Source organism: Anomaloglossus baeobatrachus, chromosome 2 (assembly GCF_048569485.1).
Source record: "Anomaloglossus baeobatrachus isolate aAnoBae1 chromosome 2, aAnoBae1.hap1, whole genome shotgun sequence".
Classification (NCBI taxonomy): domain Eukaryota; kingdom Metazoa; phylum Chordata; class Amphibia; order Anura; family Aromobatidae; genus Anomaloglossus; species Anomaloglossus baeobatrachus.
In genome coordinates this window covers 484,535,800-484,558,153 of record NC_134354.1, presented here as the reverse complement: position 1 = coordinate 484,558,153, position 22,354 = coordinate 484,535,800, and the positions used below count along the sequence as shown (strand labels likewise).

Genomic DNA, 22,354 nt, shown 5'->3' with positions numbered 1-22,354 from the left:
ATCAATGTGAAAAGGATTTGCATTTGTTGGATCTGGTGAGAGCACTCAGAATCTACATTTCCCGCACGGCACCTCTGCGCCGCTCGGATGCACTCTTTGTCCTTGTCGCCGGCCAGCGTAAAGGGTTGCAGGCTTCCAAATCCACCCTGGCTCGGTGGATCAAGGAACCAATTCTTGAAGGCTACCATTCTGCGGGGCTTCCGGTTCCATCAGGGCTGAAGGCCCATTCTACCAGAGCCGTGGGTGCGTCCTGGGCATTACGGCACCAGGCTACGGCTCAGCAAGTGTGCCAGGCGGCTACCTGGTCGAGTCTGCACACTTTTACCAAGCATTATCAGGTGCGGACGCCAGCCTAGGTAGACAAGTCCTTCAGGCGGCGATTGCTCACCTGTAGAAAAGGGCCGTTTTTATGGCCCTATCACGAGGTATTATTTTACCCACCCAGGGATTGCTTTTGGACATCCCAATTGTCTGGGTCTCCCAATAGAGCGACAAAGAAGAAGGGAATTTTGTTTACTTACCGTAAATTCCTTTTCTTCTAGCTCTAATTGGGAGACCCAGCACCCGCCCCTGTTTTTTTGTATACACATGTTGTTCATGTTGAATGGTTTCAGTTCTCCGATATTCCTTCGGATTGAATTTGCTTAAACCAGTTTATTGGCTTTCCTCCTTCTTGCTTTTGCACTAAAACTGAGGAGCCCGTGATCCCACGGGGGGTGTATAGGCAGTAGGGGAGGGGCCTTACACTTTTAAGTGTAATACTTTGTGTGGCCTCCGGAGGCAGTAGCTATACACCCAATTGTCTGGGTCTCCCAATTAGAGCTAGAAGAAAAGGAATTTACGGTAAGTAAACAAAATTCCCTTCTTTTGCTACAATCTACCCTTGGCGGTAACATATATTTACCGTATTTTTCGTTTTATAAGACGCACCCCAAATTTAGAGCTAAAAAAGTAAAATCTGGGGTCCGTTTTATAATCCGGTGGGGGACAGCAGCAGTGGTGAAGTCGGGGGTCACAGGAGGCAGCGGCAGCGGCGGTGGTGGAGCAGGTCCATGCTACGGGCCCAGATACTCACTGCGGAGCTGTGCTGGGGTGGCCGGCGCTGCTGTGTGCTGATGCGCTGCTGTGCTGGGGCGGCCAGCGCTGCTGTGTGCTAGTGCTCGCTGCGGGCACTGGCCCTTCTGAAGATGTCAGCGGTGCGGACTTCAAAGAAATGGCGGCCGCAGTCGGCGCTTGCACAGATGGGAGCTCTCGGCTCAAGCTCCCATCTGCGCATGCGCCGACTATGGGCGCCATTATTTGAAGAACTTACCGCTGATATCTTGAGCACCAGCACACAGCAGCGCAGGCCGCTGCACAGAGCCTTTCTGGGCAGTGCCGAGCAGCTGCTCAGAGCCTTGCCGGTCAGCACAGGGAGCCGCGCCTGCCGCCCGCCCGACAGGGAGCCGCGCCAGGCGCTGCACACAGGAGCACAATATTGTCCTGCCTCCAGTGACCCCTCTACAGTACCCCCCCGGTAAGCTATATTCTGATTTTAAGACACACCCCTCATTTTCCTCCCAAATGTTTGGGAGGAAAAGTGCGTCTTATAATCCGAAAAATACTGTATTTGTTTTCGTTTCTGTATTTGTGTAATTTCAGTGTCTAATGAAGACCCAAATAAAGGGGTCGAAACGTTACATTTTTTTTATTGCCTATACAATAAAGCCCTTGTATTCATTTTGCTGTGGCAAGTTCTCTTGTATCTGATGGGTTTGAGCACCCATATTTCCAAGTGTGCCTTAAACGTTATTCCACTTGTGCCATTAGTCTGTTTGGGGGGCTTTAGTCATGTGTTGAAGGTAAGTCATCACCAGTTGTCTGCCAGCTGAATTTTCCCTTTCCCCGTTGAAACTACGTTGGTCATATGGGCTTGTTGGTCAGGTGTACAGCCATTATATAATCGGATGTGCTTTGTAAATTATGAATATTTGTCATGTGCCCCAGGGTAAGCCCCGGGCAAAGTTAACCATATAGCTACTACACATTGCGCTTCTCTCCACAATCTTTCTATCTTTGCAGGGTAATAATTTGAATTCGTTTTATGACCAAAGGGATTACATGTTCCGCTGCATTCACTATTGGAAGAAAGTATTGCCTCTGCTGGACCTGGTCAAGCAGAAGAAGAGCATTCCGGAGCCAGTGGAACCCCTGTTCAAACATTTCCACAGCCGAGACATAAAGGTAATGGCACTTCTTACTCTGGACAATAGGATAGCACAAAGGACTGCTATTCAGTAACTCATTCCCAGCTCGTTTTGTCTTACAGCTCTACGAGGTTAGAGATTTAGAAGACGAAGCTGGAATTGCATTTGCAAAAATTGATGTCATTGAAGGAAAAATTGATGATGCTGTGCTAGCCCTGGAGGCCATTAAAAGTGTTGATTCCTATTGGAATCTTGCTGGGGTATGTTTCTGCGAGATATCGCCTTTTTGTTGTTTTACATTTTTCTGTGGGAAGTCAAAACCAATCATTGCATATTTTAAGAATCTAACTTTCTTTATCGTTCCTATGGGAGACCCAGACATTGGGTGTATAGCTTCTGCCTCCGGAGGACACACAAAGTACTACACTCAAAATTGTAGCTCCTCCCTCTGAGCCTATACACCCCCTGGAGAACCAGATCTAGCCAGTTTATCGCTTTGTGTTCAGGAGGCATACATCCACACATGCATTCTCATCTGATTTTTCATTTTTGAAAAGAGTTTGAAGAAAAGCGGGTCCAAGCCTGGACCCCCGGCATGTCCCTTCTCACCCCACTGTGTCGGCGGTGCTGTTAAGGTTGATTCCAAGGCTGGAGCCTTACATGCCGTGCTCCTTCACCATCCCTCCGGGCTCTGGCTTGAAGTGGGAGCCAGCACGGTTCTCCATGCTTGGCAGGAGACCGGTCTCCATCCGCAGCCCTTCAGGATCCTGCTGGACCGGAGAACTCGCCCCCAGGGACTTGGAACCCTGCGTCTCCGCAAGCTAAGTACCTGAGACGTTTATATATGGGGGTCCCTTGTACTTTATTGTTGTGGGAGAGTGTGCTGAGTGATTTTTGTGACATTTCCGGTGGGTTCTCTGGCTGTCGCCTGAGAACCGCGCCGATGGTGCCTGCGCGCCGGCCGCACCGCTCAAATTTAGGCCCCGGCTTCGCCGGAGGCCTACTTTCGGTTTCACTGCCCTCGCATGTCATTCATGCAGAGGGACAGTGCGGCTCCGCCCAGCGGCCGTTCTGCACAGGGGAGGGACACTCCTCACTGAGTACATGTCTCCTCCCCTGTAGGTCTCTTTGGCCCTCCAGATCCCGCTCCCAGAGTGAGTCCCGCCCCCTCTTTTCGCTCCGGCGCCTTTTTCTCAGCGTTCTTCCCTGCGATCAGCGCTGGCTGCAGCATCCCTGCTGAGGTGCTTGGGGGTCCGGGCTTTGGGATCTGGAGGGCACACAAACCGCTCCAGCGGTCTGGTAAGCCACAACCTCCGGTTGTGGACCTTCTGTATATACTCTCTGGGGGTCATTCTGGCAGAGCCCCCACTTCAGCAGCATGTCTCACACGAGGAGCAAGGCTCCAAAGCTGTATTCAGTATGCACTGCATGTAAGCTCCTACTGTCTGAACCGAGCACCTATCCACATTGTGATGCCTGCTCTAACCTGACGATGCCTCAGCCTGGAGTCGCATCCCCAGTGGTCTCTCCGGCTGCTCCGGCTCCTGTGGCTGAACCCCCGGCTTGGGTAGAATCCTTATCTAGGTCTATCTCCCAGTCTTTTGCCGACTCCATGGGACAGCTGTCCAGGACTTTGCTGAGCATGCATCAGACCCCTTCACAGGGTGCCTCTGCTGCTAGGGCTCTCTCAGCGGAGCTCACAGAGGATTCATCATCTGGTCCCAGACCCCGTCCTCCTAAAAGGAGACGCAGGGCTCCCTCTCCTTCCTCGTCCCGCGGCTCTGTTTCAGACGCTGACTCGCGGGACGAGGAGGATGCCTTTACAGGGGGCTCGGAGGCTAACTCCATGTGCCCCATTGATCTGTCCGAAAGTGACTCAGATGTTAGTGATTTGATTGCGTCCATTAATTCTGTACTGAATCTCAATCCGCCAGTATCAGAGGAGCAACCCTCTCTGGCAGAAAAGCACTAGTTTACCTCGCCTAAGAGGACAAAGAGTGTGTTCTTTAACCACTCCAGTTTTCAGGCTGCTGTGTCCAAGCCTAGGGCCTGTCCTGACAAACGCTTCCCAAAGCGTGGTTCTGATGACCGGTTTCCATTTCCATCTGAGGTGGTCAAGGAGTGGGCTCATTCACCAAAGGTAGACCCTCCGGTGTCTAGGCTATCAGCCCGGACCGTTGTATCAGTGGCTGATGGCACCTCTCTTAAGGATTCCACTGACCGCCAGATCGACCTTCTGGCCAAATCTGTATATGAGGCGGCAGGGGCCTCGTTCTCCCCAACTTTTGCAGCAGTGTGGGCTCTCAAAGCCATCTCTGCTTCTCTAGAGGAGATGCATTCCCTCGCCAGGGAATCTATGCCCGAAATCGTTGCTTTAACTTCCCAAGCTTCAGCTTTTTCGTCCTATGCCATTTCTGCCATGCTGGAGGCTTCTCACCGCACTGCGGTGGCTTCGGCTAATTCCCTCGCTATCCGCAGGATCTTGTGGCTTCGAGAGTGGAAGGCAGATGCTTCTTCAAAGAAGTTCCTTGCTGGACTCCCTTTTGCTGGGTCCAGGCTGTTCGGTGAACAACTGGATGAAATTAAAAAGGCTACTGGCGGGAAGAGTACTTCCATGCCACAAACCAAACCCAGGAAACCTGTCCAGGGTAGGAATCAGTCGAGGTTTCGTTCCTTTCGTTCCTCCAACTGGTCGTCCTCTAAGCCCTCGGCCTCGTCCACTAACTCAGCCAAGGACCAAAAATCCGGCTGGCGCACAAAAGCGCGTCCACAGAAGTCCGCAGGAGCTGCTGCCACTAAGGCAGCCTCCTCTTGACTATCTGTCTGCACCAGCAACGTCCTTAGTCGGTGGCAGGCTCTCCCACTTTGGCGACGTGTGGTTTCAACACGTCTCCGATCAGTGGGTGCGGGATATCATCTCCCACGGCTACAGGATAGAATTCTCTTCCAGCCCGCCAAACAGATTTTTTCTGTCAACTCCCCCCTGCTCCAAGGCCGCCGCCTTCTCTCAGGCCGTGGCATCCTTGCAGGCCAACAGAGTAATTGTACCGGTTCCCGCCCGGGAACGGTTCAGAGGTTTCTACTCAAATCTCTTGCTAGTCCCCAAAAAGGACGGTACCTTCCGGCCCATCCTGGATCTCAAGCTTCTCAACAAGCATGTTCAGGTGCGGCATTTTCGCATGGAGTCTCTGCGGTCAGTCATTGCCTCAATGACCCAAGGGGATTTCCTGGCATCCATCAACATCAGAGATGCCTATCTGCATGTGCCAATTGCAGTTTCACACCAGCGTTGGCTACGTTTTGCAATCGGAGAGGAACATTTCCAATTCGTGGCTCTCCCCTTTGGGTTAGCCACGGCCCCTCGGGTATTCACCAAGGTCATGGCAGCAGTGGTTGCGGTTCTGCACCTCCAGGGGTTGGCAGTGATTCCTTACCTGGACGACCTTCTAGTCAAGGCTTCATCCAGTGCAGACTGTCAGCGGAGTGTCTCGCTCACTCTCGCCACTCTAGCCCAATTCGGGTGGCTTGTCAATCTGCCCAAATCCACTCTGACTCCGACCCAGAGGCTCACGTACCTAGGGATGCAGTTCGAGACTCTGCCGGCACTTGTGAAGCTGCCCTTAGTCAAACAGCAGTCCCTCCAACTGGCGGTGCGCTCTCTGCTGAGGCCCCACCGTTATTCCATCAGGCACCTGATGCAGGTGCTGGGTCAGATGGTGGCGTCAATGGAGGCTGTTCCCTTTGCCCAGTTCAATCTGCGTCCTCTGCAGCTGGACATTCTCCGCTGTTGGGACAAGCGGCCTTCCTCCTTGCACAGGCTAGTGGCTCTGTCGCCATAGACCAGGAGCTCTCTTCAGTGGTGGCTTCGGCCCCTCTCTCTGTCTCAGCGGCGCTCCTTCCTGGCCCCGTCCTGGGTGATCCTCACCACGGATGCCAGTCTATCCGGCTGGGGAGCGGTATGTCTCCACCACCGAGCGCAGGGCACTTGGACTCCGTCCGAGTCAGCCCTTTCGATCAATGTGCTGGAATCCAGAGCTGTGTTTCTAGCTCTCCTAGCCTTTCATCACCTGTTGGCGTGCAAGCACACCCGAGTCCAGTCAGACAACGCGACAGTGGTTGCCTACATCAATCACCAAGGCGGGACACGCAGCCGCCTGGCAATGTTGGAGGTTCAACGCATCCTTCAATGGGCGGAGGACTCCATGTCCACCATATCCGCAGTCCACATCCCAAGCGTGGAAAACTGGGAAGCAGATTATCTCAGCCGTCAAACCGTGGACAGTGGCGAGTGGTCCCTGCATCCGGCAGTGTTTCAGTCAATCTGCCGCAAGTGGGGCACTCCGGAAGTGGACCTAATGGCATCCCGTCAGAACAACAAGGTTCCGGTTTGCGTGGCTCGCTCCCACGATCCTCAGGCCTTTGCAGCGGACGCTCTGGTTCAAGACTGGTCCCAGTTTCGTCTGTCCTACGTGTTTCCCCCTCTAGCTCTCTTGCCCAGAGTCCTGCGCAAGATCAGAATGGAGGGCCGTCGAGTCATCCTCATTGCTCCGGACTGGCCCAGGCGAGCTTGGTACCCAGACCTGCTCCATCTGTCCGTAGAGGTGCCGTGGCATCTTCCGGACCATCCAGACCTTCTCTCACAAGGTCCGTTTTTCCGCCAGAATTCTGCGGCTCTCAGATTGACTGCGTGGCTCTTGAGTCCTGGATCCTGACGGCTTCTGGTATCCCTCCTGAAGTCATCTCCACTATGACTCGGGCCCGTAAGTCTTCCTCCGCCAAGATCTATCACAGGACTTGGAAGATTTTCCTGTCCTGGTGTCGCTCTTCCGGCCATTCTCCTTGGCCTTTTTCCTTGCCGACCCTTCTGTCTTTTCTACAGTCCGGTCTGCAGCTAGGACTGTCCCTCAACTCTCTCAAGGGACAAGTCTCAGCTTTGTCAGTTCTGTTCCAGCGGCGTATCGCACGGCTGGCTCAGGTCCGCACCTTCATGCAAGGTGCGTCTCACATCATCCCGCCTTACCGGCGGCCCTTGGATCCTTGGGACCTCAATTTGGTTCTCACGGTTTTGCAGACACCCCCCTTTGAGCGTCTTAGGGAGGTTTCTTTGTTTCGTCTTTCACAGAAAGTGGTCTTTCTAGTGGCCATAACTTCCCTCAGGAGAGTCTCTGATTTAGCTGCGCTCTCTTCGGAGTCACCTTTTTTGTTTTTTCATCAAGATAAGGTGGTTCTCCGTCCGACTCCGGACTTTCTCCCTAAGGTGGTTTCTCCTTTCCACCTTAACCAGGACATTACCCTACCTTCCTTTTGTCCGGCTCCTGTTCATCGCTTTGAAAAAGCGTTGCCTACTCTGGATCTGGTGCGGGCGCTCCGGATCTATGTATCTCGCACCGCTGCTCTTAGGCGGTGCACCTCTCTTTTTGTGCTAACCACAGGTCGGCGTAAGGGCCTCTCTGCTTCTAAGCCGACCTTAGCCCGTTGGATTAGGTCGACCATTTCGGATGCCTACCAGTGTTCTCAGGTGCCTCCCCCGCCGGGGATCAAGGCACACTCGACCAGAGCTGTCGGTGCCTCTTGGGCTTTTAGGCACCAGGCTACGGCTCAGCAGGTCTGTCAGGCTGCCACTTGGACTAGCCTGCATACCTTTTCAAAGCACTACCAAGTGCATGCTCATGCTTCGGCAGATGCGAGCTTGGGCAGACGCATCCTTCAGGCAGCTGTCGCCCACTTGTGAAGTTAGGCTCTGCCTACTTCTCAGTTTTTCTGTTTATTCCCACCCATGGACTGCTTTGAGACGTCCCAATGTCTGGGTCTCCCATAGGAACGATAAAGAAAAAGAGAATTTTGTTTACTTACCGTAAATTCTTTTTCTTATAGTTCCGTATTGGGAGACCCAGCACCCTCCCTGTTGCCTGTTGGCAGTTTCTTGTTCCGCGTGTTATCACTGGCTGTTGTCGTAGACAGAGGCTCCGGTTGTTCCGGTTCTTGCTCTGTTTTTACTTGTGGGTGGCTATTCTCCTTCAGCTTTTGCACTAAACTGGCTAGGACTGGCTACCAGGGGGTGTATAAGCTCAGAGGGAGGAGCTACACTTTTAAGTGTAGTACTTAATGTGTCCTCCGGAGGCAGAAGCTATACACCCAATGTCTGGGTCTCCCAATACGGAACTATAAGAAAAAGAATTTACGGTAAGTAAACAAAATTCTCTTTTTTAGATGGGTCTAAAACATAATCTGCTTTTAATAGGCTTAATTATTAGCCCCTGTAATTGTATGCCAGGGGAAGGGGCAAGGGGTATAGGAGCTTTGCCCTTATTGTATGCTGTGATTGTTTGCAGTGGCCAAGATTGTCTAGAAGAAACAAGAAAAAAAAAGTTACCATATTTTTCAGATAAGACACACTTTTCCTCCCAAAAATTTAGGAGGAAAATGAGGGGTGCGTCTTAAGATCCAAATACAGCTTACCAGGGTGCTGTCTGTGCGGCGACCGGGTGTGTTCGGGAAGCTGTGTGGCTGTGGCTGCGTGCGGGCAGCTGGGTGCCTGTCTGTGTCGGCTGCCTCTCTGAGCGGGCGGGCAGCCTGCTCGCTGTCACTCTGTGTGTGTGTGTGTGCTTCGGACGGGTGGCTGTGCGGCAGGTGTCTCAGTGTGTTCGCGGTCCCAGTTTCAAATGATAACACCGGGAGTCAGCGCGTGCGCTGATGGAGCTCTTGATTGAGGGCTCAATCTGCGCACGCGCCGCTCCAGGCGCCAACATTTGAACCGGGACCACGGACACACTGAGACACTCACTTCACTGGCCTGCTCCACCACTCACTCGCCGCCACGGCTGCCACCACGGACGCCGACGCTGCTTCCACCACGGACCCGCTGCGGCTGATGCTACTGACCCGCCGCGGCTGCCAGCACAACATCTGCCTCCTGTGACCCCGCTTCACCACCACTTGGTCCCCCCTCCGGTAAGACAACACCGGATTATAAGACGGACCACATTTTTTTTTTTCTACTTTTTTTTTTTTTATCTCTGAATTTGGGATGCGTCTTATAATCCGGTGTGTCTTATAAAATGAAAAATACGGTATATATTTTTACTACCGTAGACATACATTAAAAATATGCCAATGCACTTTTAATGCATAGCTAATAAAATTACATTTTCTTCGTCGCTCCATTGGGAGACCCAGACGATTGGGTGTATAGCTACTGCCTCCGGAGGCCACACAAAGCATTACACTAAAAAGTGTAAGGCCCCTCCCCTTCTGGCTATACACCCCCAGTGGGATCACTGGCTCACCAGTTTTCGACTTTGTGCGAAGGAGGTCAGACATCCACGCATAGCTCCACTGTTTAGTCAGCAGTAGCTGCTGACTATATCGGATGGAAGAAAAGTGGGCCCATATGGGGCCCCCAGCATGCTCCCTTCTCACCCCACTGGTGGTTTGTAAGGTTGAGGTACCTATTGCTGGTACGGCGGCTGGAGCCCACATGCTGTTTTCCTTCCCCATCCCCCTGAGGGGCTCTGAGGAAGTGGGATCTTACCGGCCCCAAAGCCCTGAGGCCGGGCTCCATCCACAGACCCATTGAACCTGCTGGATGTGGAGCGGGAGTGCCGTTCAGGGACATGGCCCTGCACCATTCAGGTACTCTGTGTCCCCGTACACACAGGCACAGCACACTCCAGACTTGCTGGGTGTGCTAGTGCGCCGGGGACAGTAAAGGGTTACAGTCACTGCAGCCTAGCTGAGTGACTTTATTTATTGGGAACTACCGCGCCGGACGCTCCGGGAGCGGCGGCGCGGCTGGGACTTGTAGTGCGCCGGGGACTTAGCGCCGACCGCGCTTTTACGGCGGCGGCGCTCATAAATCCAGTCCCCGGCTTTTGCGGCCTAGCTCAGCTTCGTTCCCGCCCCCACCCTGTCAATCAGGGTAGGGGAGAGACGCTGTACAATCAGCAGCGCTGAGGGCTGGAGCCTTATTTACATGCTCCAGCCCTCTCACTAGACACTGTGGGACGCCGGTTTCCCGCTCTGACTTGGGGCACGCCAACGGCCCGCCCCTACTCACACGAGCTGGAGAAGGACGCCGGCAGCCATTCCTGCAGCCCGAGCTGAGAGAACGGACTCTGGGCAACCAACAGGAATAGGGCGACCACACACCCGCTTATAGGCGGGCGGTAAGCGGCACCTGGGGTGCTGACACTAAATACCGCAGTTTGTCTATTTGTATTTAAGTACACTGCATAGGTCGCTATTTCGGGCTATATGCCCTCTTAGATGGCGACACATCAGCAGCAGAAAAGCATGGGTGCTACGGCACAGGCTTTCTATGCTGCTTGTATTGCACGTACTGAAGTGTTCATGTGTATTTATGCTTGTATGCTATACACTGCACTGTACGGTCACTAGTCTTGGCTATATTCGCCATAGAATGGCTAGACTACAGCAGCAGAAAAGCAAGGGTGCTGAGGCACAGGTTTTTTTCTATGCTGCTTGTATTGCAGGGGTTGCAGTGTTCATTTGTACTTATGCTTGTATGCTATACATTGCACTGTATGGTCGCTATTCTGGGCTATATTCCCCTAGATGGCTAGTCTACAGCAGCAGAAAAGCAGGCTTTCTATGCTGCTTGTATTGCATGTGCTACAGTGTTCATTTGTACTTTATACTTGTATGATATACATTGCACTGTACGGTCGCCATTCTTGGCTCTATAAGTCGGCAGCAGCATATAAGCAACACAGGCTTTCGATGCTGTTTTTGCTGCATGTGATACTGTTCCACGGCACTGCTCCCCATTGGGTGCAATGCTCCCCTGTAGCACTTGGTCAGCCGGGGTCTCTACTTGACGTGGCCAAAAGAACCACCTCTCAACCCTGTCCAAGGACAGGGACGGAGTTGCAATGGGATAGAGACTTGCAGTCCGGACAGGCCATGGGCAATCTGGATCATTGCTCCCTGGCCACCCTCACTTGGATTAAAAATCGGTGCTCCGGGGGGGTCCCAGGAGGCTCTCTGTATGATGAGGTAGACGTAGCTCATCAGGACTTTGATCCTGACACCGCTCTCACTCCGGATACACCGGATGGCGACGCCATAAGGAATGATCCTATAGCGTCCATCAATGGAATGTTGGATCTTTTCTCCCTCAGCTCCCCCAGCGGAGGAGTCAGCTTCACAGCAGGAGAAGTCCCATTTCAAGCTCAAACGTATATTGAGTATTGTTCTGGCCACGCTGACTGCAGAGAAGCAGTCCAGGAACACCACGCTTCCCAGATAAGCGTTTTCTCCAAACGTATTAAGGATACACGTTATCACTTTCCCCCTGACGTGGTCAGGCGTTGGACCCAGGGTCCAAAGGTGGATTCTCCAATCTCCAGGCTTGCGGCTAGAGCCATAGTTGCAGTGGAGATGGGACTTCACTTACAGATGCCATTGACAGACAGATGGACTCTGGTTGAAATCTGTCTGTGAGGCTATCGGCGTGTCGGTTGCTCCGGCATTCACAGCCGTATGGGCACCCTAAGCTTTTCAGCTGTTCTTGCGCAGCTGGTCTTGAGCACAAGTACATCTGTGCCGCAGGGGCGTCCGTAACCTCGCAATGTCTGCATTGCGACTTACCCTATTAATGCTGTCCTGGAAGGACAGCCGAGGTTTCGGTCCTTCCCAGGCTCGGGCAGGTCCCAATGGTCCTCGTCCAAAAGGGATGAAAAGCCTCAGAGGGGCTCAGCTGCCGGCCGGGCTCAATCACGCCCAAGGAAGGCAGCCGGAGGAACCGCTACCAAGGCGGTCTCCTCATGACTCTCAGCTCTCTCATCTTTCCGCATCCGCGGTTGATGGCAGACTCGCTCGCCTTTGGCGACATTTAGCTGCCACAGGTCACAGACCGGTGGGTGAGGGACAGTGTGCCCACGTGCACAGGACAGAGTTCTGTTCTCGTCCTCCGACTCGATTCTTCAGAACGTCCCCACCTCCCCACCGAGCAGATGCTCTTCTGCAGGCAGAAGGAGTGGTAATCCCGGTTCCTCTTCAGGAACAAGACACGGTTTTCCTCCAATCTGGTTGTGGTGCCAAACAAGGATAGCTCTTTCCGTTCCGTTCTGGACCTAAAACTGCTTAACAAGCACGTGGAGGCCAGGCGGTTCCGGATCATACCCTCCGCTCCGTCATTGCCTCAATGTCTCAAGGAAATTTCCTAGCATCAATAGACATCTAAGATGCTTATCTCCACGTGCCGATTGCTACAGAGCACCAATGTTTTTCTACATTTCGTGATAGGAAACGACCAGCTTCAGTTCGTAGCTCTGCCATTCGGGCTGGCGACAGCCCCACGGGTGTTCGCCAAGGTCATGACGGCAGTGGTAGCAGTCTTGCACTCACAGGGACACTCTGTGATCCCTTACTTGGACGATATACTGGTCAAGGCACCCTCTCAAGAGGCATGCCAACTCAGCCTGAATGTTGCGCTGGAGACTCTCCAGACGTTCGGGTGGATCATCAACTTCTCAAAGTCAAACCTGTCACGACCCAATCACTAACGTATCTTGGCATGGAGTTTCATACCCTCTCAGCGGTAGTGAAGCTTCCGCTGGACAAGCAGCGGTCACTACAGACTGGGGTGCAGACTCTCCTTCAAGGTCAGTCGCACTTCTTAAGACGCCTCATGCACTTCCTCGGGAAGATAGTGGTGGCAATGGAGGCGGTTCCGTTTGCGCAGTTTCATCTGCGTTCACTTCAATGGGACATTCTCCGCCAATGAGACGGGAAGTCAACATCCCTGTACAGGAAAGTATCCCTTTCACAGACGGCAAGGACTCTCTGCAATGGTGGCTTCTTCCCACCTCATTATCACAGGGAAGATCCTTCCTACCACCGTCTTGGGCGGTGGTCACGACAGACGCGAGTCTGTCAGGGTGGGGAGCGTTTTTCTCCACCACAGGGCTCAGGGTCCGTGGACTCAGCAGGAGTCCACCCTTCAGATCAATGTTCTGGTAATCAGAGCAGTGTATCTTGCCCTACTAGCCTTCCAGCAGTGGCTGGAAGGAAAGCAGATCCGAATTCAATCGGACAACTCCACAGCGGTGGCATACATCTATCACCAAGGGGGGACACGCAGTCGGCAAGCCTTCCAGGAAGTCCGGCGGATTCTGATGTGGGTGGATGCCACGGCCTCCACCATATCCGCAGTTCACATCCCCGGCGTAGAAAACTGGGAGGCAGACTTCCTCAGTCGCCAGGGCATGGACGCAGGGGCATGGTCCCTTCACCCGGACGTGTTTCAGGAAATCTGTCGCCGCTGGGGAAGGCCGGACGTCGACCTAATGGCGTCCCGGCACAACAACAAGGTCCCAACCTTCATGGCACGGTCTCGCGATCAAAGAGCGCTGGCGGCAGACGCCCTAGCGCAAGATTGGTCGCAGTTCCGGCTCCCTTATGTGTTTCCACCTCTGGCACCCTTGCCCAGAGTGCTACGCAAGATCAGATCCGATTGCAGCCGCGTCATACTCGTCGCCCCAGACTGGCCGAGGAGGGCGTGGTATCCGGATCTGTGGCAGCTCACGGTCGGCCAACCGTGGGCACTACCAGACCGACCAGACTTACTGTCCCAAGGGCCGTTTTTCCATCGGAATTCTGCGGCCCTGAACCTGACTGTGTGGCCATTGAGTCCTGGATCCTAGCGTCTTCAGGATTATTCCACGGGGTCGTTGCCACCATGAGACAGGCTAGGAAGCCCACGTCCGCTAAGAACCACAGAACGTGGAGGATATTCTTATCCTGGTGCTCTGCTCAGGGAGTGTCTCCCTGGCCATTTGCATTGCCTACCTTTCTTTCTTTCCTGCTATCTGGGTTAGAAAAAGGTTTGGCGCTCGGCTCCCTTAAAGGTCAGGTATCGGCGCTATCCGTCTTTTTTCAGAGGCGTTTGGCACGCCTTCATATGGTGCGCACGTTCCTACAGGGGGTTTGCCATATCGTTCCCCCGTGCAAGCGGCCGTTAGATCCATGGGATCTGAACAGGGTACTGGTTGCCCTCCAGAAGCCGCCCTTCGAGCCTCTGAGGGAGGTTTCACTTTCTAGACTATCGCAGAAAGTGGCTTTTCTGGTAGCGATCACATCTCTTCGGAGAGTGTCTGAGCTGGCAGCGCTGTCATCCAAGACTCCCTTCCTGGTCTTCCACCAGGACAAGGTAGTGCTGCGCCCCATTCAGGAGTTTCTCCCGAAGGTGGTATCCTCTTTTCATCTTAATCAGGATATCTCCTTGCCTTCGTTTTGTCCTCATGCAGTTCATCGGTATGAGAAGGATTTACATTTGTTAGATCTGGTGAGAGCACTCAGAATCTACATTTCCCGCACGGCGCCCTTGCGCCGTTCGGATGCACTCTTTGTCCTTGTCGCTGGTCAGCGCAAAGGGTCGCAGGCTTCTAAGGCCACCCTGGCTCGATGGACCAAAGAACCAATTCTTGAAGCCTACCGTTCTGCTGGGCTTCCGGTTCCTTCAGGGCTGAAGGCCCATTCTACCAGAGCCGTGGGTGCATCCTGGGCATTACGACACCAGGCTACGGCTCAACAGGTGTGCCAGGCAGCTACCTGGTCGAGTCTGCACACTTTCACCAAACATTATCAGGTGCATACCTATGCTTCGGCGGACGCCAGCCTAGGTAGAAGAGTCCTGCAGGCGGCAGTTGCCTCCTCGTAGGGGAGGGCTGTCTTGCAGCTCTAACATGAGGTATTTCTTTACCCACCCAGGGACAGCTTTTGGACGTCCCAATCGTCTGGGTCTCCCAATGGAGCGACGAAGAAGAAGGGAATTTTGTTACTTACCGTAAATTCCTTTTCTTCTAGCTCCTATTGGGAGACCCAGCACCCGCCCTGTTGTCCTTCGGGATTTTTGGGTTGTTTCGGGTACACATGTTGCTCATGTTGAACGGTTTTTCAGTTCTCCGATGTTACTCGGAGTGAATTTGTTTAACCCAGTTATTGGCTTTCCTCCTTCTTGCTTTTGCACTAAAACTGGTGAGCCAGTGATCCCACTGGGGGTGTATAGCCAGAAGGGGAGGGGCCTTACACTTTTTAGTGTAATGCTTTGTGTGGCCTCCGGAGGCAGTAGCTATACACCCAATCGTCTGGGTCTCCCAATAGGAGCTAGAAGAAAAGGAATTTACGGTAAGTAACAAAATTCCCTTCTTTTTGAGCAAGGTTTGTTTTATCCTGTTAGTTCTAGATGCTCTTGGCCATATTCATGTATTCTTGTATAGTGTAACTAAGCGAGTGGGGGACGGACGTCCCTGCTCTGTCACTGTTTAGGTCCAATACAGGCATCATTAATCCATTAAAGCACCACTCCAGCATTTTTTTGTTATTTCACCGCTAGAATGGTGCATTAAATCAAAGTCCCCTGCCCCTGGTCTTATACTCATCTGTTGCTGTCGTCTTCTATTCTCAGCGTGGCTCCGCTTAGTCTCTGGCACTTTATGACCTGCCGGCAGCTCTAGTGTTTCATGGAGCGAGCCAGTGGTCATAAATCATTACAAGTCTAAGAGCCTTGTTCTATCTCTCATAGACTTGCGTTGAGCGCTTGTGATGTAAATTCTGACTTCCAGACAGTTAGAAGTTACTGGCACAAGATGGCGCCATGGGACCGGAGTGACGCTGAATAAGAACGTGAAGATGCCGGAGGGTGAGTATAAGAATGAGAGCAAGAGACTTTGGTTAAAAGCACCACACCAGTTCTGAAAAAAAAAAACAAAAAAAAAACCACTGGAGTGGCGCTTTAACGACTAACGCTGTTTGTGTACAGTGCTCGCCTTAAGTAATATCAGTAGATGAGCTTGCACCATTTCTGGCGATGATGGCTACGTTATTCAGCCTCGAACAACCTCAAGTGGAGTGGTACTTTACCTATTAAATGCTGCGGTCAGTCTACAGTGTGTGGCACAGGGGCTCTGCCATGGAATGCTGATGGATTACCATAGCTATCAAGGGTCTGATGAAGACCCCCTATACCTACTATGACCAAAATCCTGTGAAGACCACCCTTTGGCAAGGCTTGACATTAGATCGTGATTTTTACCACATACTGTAAGGCTGTGTGCACAAGGTGCGTTTCTATCACGTTTTTCTTTGACGCTCCATTGGGAGACCCAGACAATTGGGTGTATAGCTATGCCTCCGGAGGCCACACAAAGTATTACACTAAAAGTGTAAAGCCCCTCCCCTTCAGCCTATACACCCCCCGTGCTGCCACGGGCTCCTCAGTTTTTATGCTTTGTGCGAAGGAGGCAGACATCCACGCATAGCTCCACAGCTTAGTCAGCAGCAGCTGCTGACTATGTCGGATGGAAGAAAAGAGGGCCCATAACAGGGCCCCCAGCATGCTCCCTTCTCACCCCACTCTTGTCGGCGGTGTTGTTAAGGTTGAGGTATCCATTGCGGGTACGGAGGCTGGAGCCCACATGCTGTTTTTCCTTCCCCATCCCCCTTAGGGCTCTGGGTGAAGTGGGATCCTATCGGTCTCCAGGCACATGAGACCGTGCTCCATCCACAGCTCCTGAGGACTCTGCTGGATAGGAGCCGAGTATCGTTCAGGGACATGGCCCTGCTACTTTGAGGTACTCTGTGTCCGCGTGGGGACTGCGCACAGCAACACTCCAGCATTGCTGGGTGTGCTAGTGCACCGGGGACCGCGGCGCTGACTGCGTTTGTGCCTTTACACACTGCAGCGTCGCTGAGTGTGTTAGTGTATGGGGACTGCCGCGCTGACCGCCGCTGCCATTGTTATCACTGCGGCGCGGCTGGGACTGTTAGTGCGCCGGGGACTTCCGCGCCGACCGCGCTTGTACGGCGGCCGCGCTTATAACTTTAGTCCCCGGCTTTTGCGGCCTAGTCTCATTCTTTTCCCGTCCCCAGGCCTGCCAGTCAGGGGAAGGGCGGGACGCTGTAAAGGACGTCAGCAACTGAGGCTGGAGCATGCTTTGCATACTCCACCCCCCTCACTGTGCACAGTGGGGCACCAGATTCCCGCACTTTCTAGGGCACGCCCACGGCCCCCTCCTCTCCTCAGGACGCCGGCAGCCATTCCTGTCAGCTCTGCTAACGCTGGAGAAGGGAGACAAGCTCAGGGAGACCCAGGCAGGAATTCTGGTGACCACACAACCGCATTGCGCGGGCGGTAAGCAGCACCTAGGTGCTGGCCCCACTGGTGCAGAAGTGTACTTATAGATTATATGATTATAGGCTATACTTTACACTGTATGGTGCACGGTTGTTTTTGGCTATATACCCTCCTGTATTGCTCAGAGGAGACAACAGCATGTCGTCCACAAATAGCAAGGGTGGCAAAGCACAGACTTACTATGCTGCCAAATTGACGCACTCACACGTACGTCTGCGCCGCAGGTGGCGTCCATAACCTCTCAAACGTCGGCATTTGCGTCCTACGCTATTAATGCTGTCCTGGACTCTGCGAGCCGTACGGCGGTTGCAGCCGACAATTCGGTGGCAATACGCAGGGCCTTGTGGCTATGGGAATGGAAGGCAGATTCGGCTTCCAAAAAGTGCTTAACTGGTTTGCCATTTTCTGGCGACCGCTTGTTTGGTGAGAGATTGGATGAAATCAAACAATCCAAGGGAAAGGAAACATCCTTACCCCAGGCCAAACCAAAAACACCCCAACAGAGGAGGGGACAGTCGAGGTTTCGGTCCTTTCGGGGGGCGGGCAGGTCCCAATTTTCCTCGTCCAAAAGGCCTCAGAAGGATCAGAGGAACTCCGATGCATGGCGGTTCAAATCACGCCCTAAAAAGACCGCCGGAGGTGCCGCTACCAAGGCGGCTTCCTCATGACTTACGGCCTCCTCACACCGCATCCTCGGTCGGTGGCAGGCTCTCCCGCTTTTGCGACACCTGGCTGCCACAAGTAAAAGACCGTTGGGTGAGAGACATTTTGTCTCACGGTTACAGGATAGAGTATAGCTCTCGTCCTCCGACTCGATTCTTCAGAACATCTCCGCCTCCCGAGCGAGCCGAGGCTCTTCTGCAGGCGGTGGGCATTCTGAAGGCAGAAGGAGTGGTGGTCCCGGTTCCTCTTCAGCAACAGGGTCACGGTTTCTACTCCAACCTGTTTGTGGTTCCAAAGAAGGACGGGTCTTTCCGTCCTGTTTTGGATCTAAAACTGCTCAACAAACACGTAATGACCAGGCGGTTCCGGATGGAATCCCTCCGCTCCGTCATCGCCTCAATGTCCCAAGGAGATTTCCTAGCATCGATCGATATCAAAGATGCTTATCTCCACGTACAGATTGCTCCAGAGCATCAGCGCTTCCTGCGCTTCGCCATAGGAGACGAACACCTTCAGTTCGCGGCACTGCCGTTCGGCCTGGCGACAGCCCCAAGGGTTTTCACCAAGGTCATGGCTACAGTAGTTGCGGTCCTCCACTCTCAGGGTCACTCGGTGATACCTTACTTAGACGATCTGCTGGTCAAGGCACCCTCTCAAGAGGCATGCCAACACAGCCTCAACGTTACTCTGGAGACTCTCCAGAGTTTCGGGTGGATCATCAATTTTCCAAAGTCAAATCTGACACCGGTCCAATCGCTGACATATCTTGGCATGGAGTTTCATACTCTTCCAGCGATAGTGAAGCTTCCGCTGGACAAACAGCGTTCACTACAGACAGGGGTGCAATCTCTCCTTCAAGGTCGGTCACACCCCTTGAGGCGCCTCATGCACTTCCTGGGGAAGATGGTGGCAGCAATGGAGGCAGTTCCTTTCGCGCAGTTTCACCTGCGTCCTCTTCAATGGGACATCCTACGCAAATGGGACAGGATGCCGACGTCCCTAGACAGGAACGTCTCCCTCTCTCAGGCAACCAAAGCTTCCCTTCGGTGGTGGCTTCTTTCCACCTCATTATCGAAGGGGAAATCCTTCCTACCCCCATCCTGGGCGGTGGTCACGACGGACGCGAGTCTGTCAGGGTGGGGAGCAGTTTTTCTCCACCACAGGGCTCAGGGTACGTGGACTCAGCAAGAGTCCTCACTTCAGATCAATGTTCTGGAGATCAGGGCAGTGTATCTTGCCCTAAAAGCGTTCCAGCAGTGGCTGGAAGGCAAGCAGATCCGAATTCAGTCGGACAACTCCACAGCGGTGGCTTACATCAACCACCAAGGTGGAACACGCAGTCGGCAAGCCTTCCAAGAAGTCCGGCGGATTTTGATGTGGGTGGAAGCCACGGCCTCCACCATCTCCGCAGTTCACATCCCGGGCGTAGAAAACTGGGAAGCAGACTTTCTCAGTCGCCAGGGCATGGACGCAGGGGAATGGTCCCTTCACCCGGACATGTTTCAGGAGATCTGTTGCCGCTGGGGGATGCCGGACGTCGACCTAATGGCGTCACGGCACAACAACAAGGTCCCAACATTCATGGCTCGATCTCAAGATCACAGAGCTCTGGCGGCAGACGCCTTAGTTCAGGATTGGTCGCAGTTTCAGCTTCCTTATGTGTTTCCCCCTCTGGCACTGTTGCCCAGAGTGTTACGCAAGATCAGGGCCGACTGCCGCCACGCCATCCTCGTCGCTCCAGACTGGCCGAGGAGGTCGTGGTACCCGGATCTGTGGCATCTCACGGTCGGCCAACCGTGGGCACTGCCAGACCGACCAGACTTGCTGTCTCAAGGGCCGTTTTTCCATCTGAATTCTGCGGCCCTCAACCTGACTGTGTGGCCATTGAGTCCTGGATCTTAGCGTCTTCAGGATTATCTCAAGAGGTCATTGCCACCATGAGACAGGCTAGGAAACCAACGTCCGCCAAGATCTACCACAGGACGTGGAAAATATTCCTGTCGTGGTGCTCTGCTCAGGGTTTCTCTCCCTGGCCATTTGCCTTGCCCACTTTTCTGTCCTTTCTTCAATCCGGATTGGAAAAGGGTTTGTCGCTAGGCTCCCTTAAGGGACAAGTCTCTGCGCTCTCTGTGTTTTTTCAGAAGCGCCTGGCCAGACTCTCACAGGTACGCACGTTCCTGCAAGGGGTTTGTCACATCGTCCCTCCTTACAAGCGTCCGTTAGAACCCTGGGATCTGAACAGGGTGCTGATGGTTCTTCAGAAACCACCGTTCGAGCCAATGAGGGATATTTCGCTCGCACGCCTTTCGCAGAAAGTGGTTTTTCTAGTAGCAGTCACTTCACTTCGGAGAGTGTCTGAGCTAGCAGCGTTGTCATGCAAAGCTCCTTTCCTGGTGTTTCACCAGGACAAGGTGGTTCTGCGTCCGGTTCCGGAATTCCTCCCTAAGGTGGTATCCCCCTTTCATCTCAATCAGGATATCTCCTTACCTTCTTTTTGCCCTCATCCAGTTCACCAGTGTGAAAAGGATTTGCACTTGTTAGATCTGGTGAGAGCACTCAGAGTCTACATTTCTCGTACGGCGCCCCTGCGCCGCTCGGATGCACTCTTTGTCCTTGTCGCTGGCCAGCGTAAAGGGACACAAGCTTCCAAATCAACCCTGGCTCGGTGGATCAAGGAACCAATTCTCGAAGCTTATCGTTCCTCGGGGCTTCCGGTTCCCTCAGGGCTGAAGGCCCATTCTACCAGGGCCGTGGGAGCGTCCTGGGCCTTGCGACACCAGGCTACGGCTCAGCAGGTGTGTCAGGCAGCTACCTGGTCGAGCCTGCACACTTTCACGAAACACTATCAGGTGCATACCTATGCTTCGGCAGATGCCAGCCTAGGTAGGCAAGTCCTTCAGGCGGCGGTTGCCCACCTGTAGGACGGAGCCGTTACGGCTCTATTATGAGGTATTATTTACCCACCCAGGGACTGCTTTTGGACGTCCCAATTGTCTGGGTCTCCCAATGGAGCGCCAAAGAAGGGAATTTTGTTTACTTACCGTAAATTCCTTTTCTTCTAGCTCCAATTGGGAGACCCAGCACCCGCCCCTGTTTTTGTGTACACATGTTGTTCACGTTGAATGGTTTCAGTTCTCCGATATTCCTTCGGATTGAATTTACTTTAAACCAGTTTATAATTTTTTCCTCCTTCTTGCTTTTGCACCAAAACTGAGGAGCCCGTGGCAGCACGGGGGGTGTATAGGCTGAAGGGGAGGGGCTTTACACTTTTAGTGTAATACTTTGTGTGGCCTCCGGAGGCATAGCTATACACCCAATTGTCTGGGTCTCCCAATTGGAGCTAGAAGAAAAGGAATTTACGGTAAGTAAACAAAATTCCCTTCTTTGTGTAGTTGTCACAAAACTGCAAGCAAATCCTTATGCCAGCAAAGTCAATGAGAAACCTGAAGTGTAGTGCACATGTTGAGGTTTTTTTCCTTGCAGATCTTGTGCAGAAAATAATTTGCATTTTTCACCATTGAAAGCAACAAAAATCATGTGTTTTCCAATCTTGGTTTTCCTGCCAAGAAATGTTTGCAAAGAATTTCTGATTGTGTGCATATAGCCAAACACTGGTGTGTTGCAGAGTAAAGTATGAACAGACAATCACAGTTTCAAATCCTTGAAGATGATTAAAAGCAAACCGTAAAAATTCCCCCACTTAAAATAAATATGTAAAAATAAACAAAATATAGAATTATTTCACCCAATCTGTAAAAAACATACAGAAAAAAATCAAATGGCAGAATTGCAACTTTTTGGTCTCCGCAACTGTGCAAAAAGTGCAATATGATCAGAACATGTCTACCCCAAAATGGTGTCAATAAATCATTAAACTCACAATACAAAAAACAAGCTGTCGCACAACTCAACAGAAAAATAACGCAAAAACTAAAAATCGCCTAATCTTTAACACTAGAAGTCCCAGAGAGGGGTCATTTAACATGTCTACCTTTGGAACCCAGAGACTGGTCGAATGACCTGAAGGATTTTAGCTAACATCCTATAATCACCGTCTTTTGTTCTGTAATTAAGGCCTTTGCTGTCGCACCACAGGAGGTTGTTGTTTTCCATTGAGTTTAGCCATTTAGTTTCTAGTTAGTTCTATTCGGTTTATTGAATGTCATGTGACCCTCTTTCGGGACTTCAGGGGGGAGCTCGAAATTTCTGGGACTTATAGTGTTAAAGGGTTAAGGCTGGTATTAGGAGGCTGATAAAACTCTCCTAATACTCCAGAGGTAAATCCTGATAACCAGATCCCATAGTTGGCTATATACGAGTCGGTTGGCAATGCTCTACTGGCCTATGC

The 22,354-nt window shown here is 52.6% G+C and overlaps 1 protein-coding gene across 3 annotated transcripts in view; it reads left to right on the top strand.

Moving 5' to 3' along the window:
- The window catches only part of LOC142291709 (E3 SUMO-protein ligase RanBP2-like), a 189,831-nt gene that overhangs the window by 58,629 nt on the left and 108,848 nt on the right, over positions 1-22,354 (top strand). For all 3 annotated transcript variants that reach the window (XM_075336442.1, XM_075336441.1, XM_075336440.1), the window contains exons 13-14: positions 2,062-2,223; positions 2,309-2,446. In XM_075336442.1, the coding sequence (XP_075192557.1) occupies positions 2,062-2,223; positions 2,309-2,446 (300 nt within the window). The remainder of the gene's footprint in view (positions 1-2,061; positions 2,224-2,308; positions 2,447-22,354) is intronic.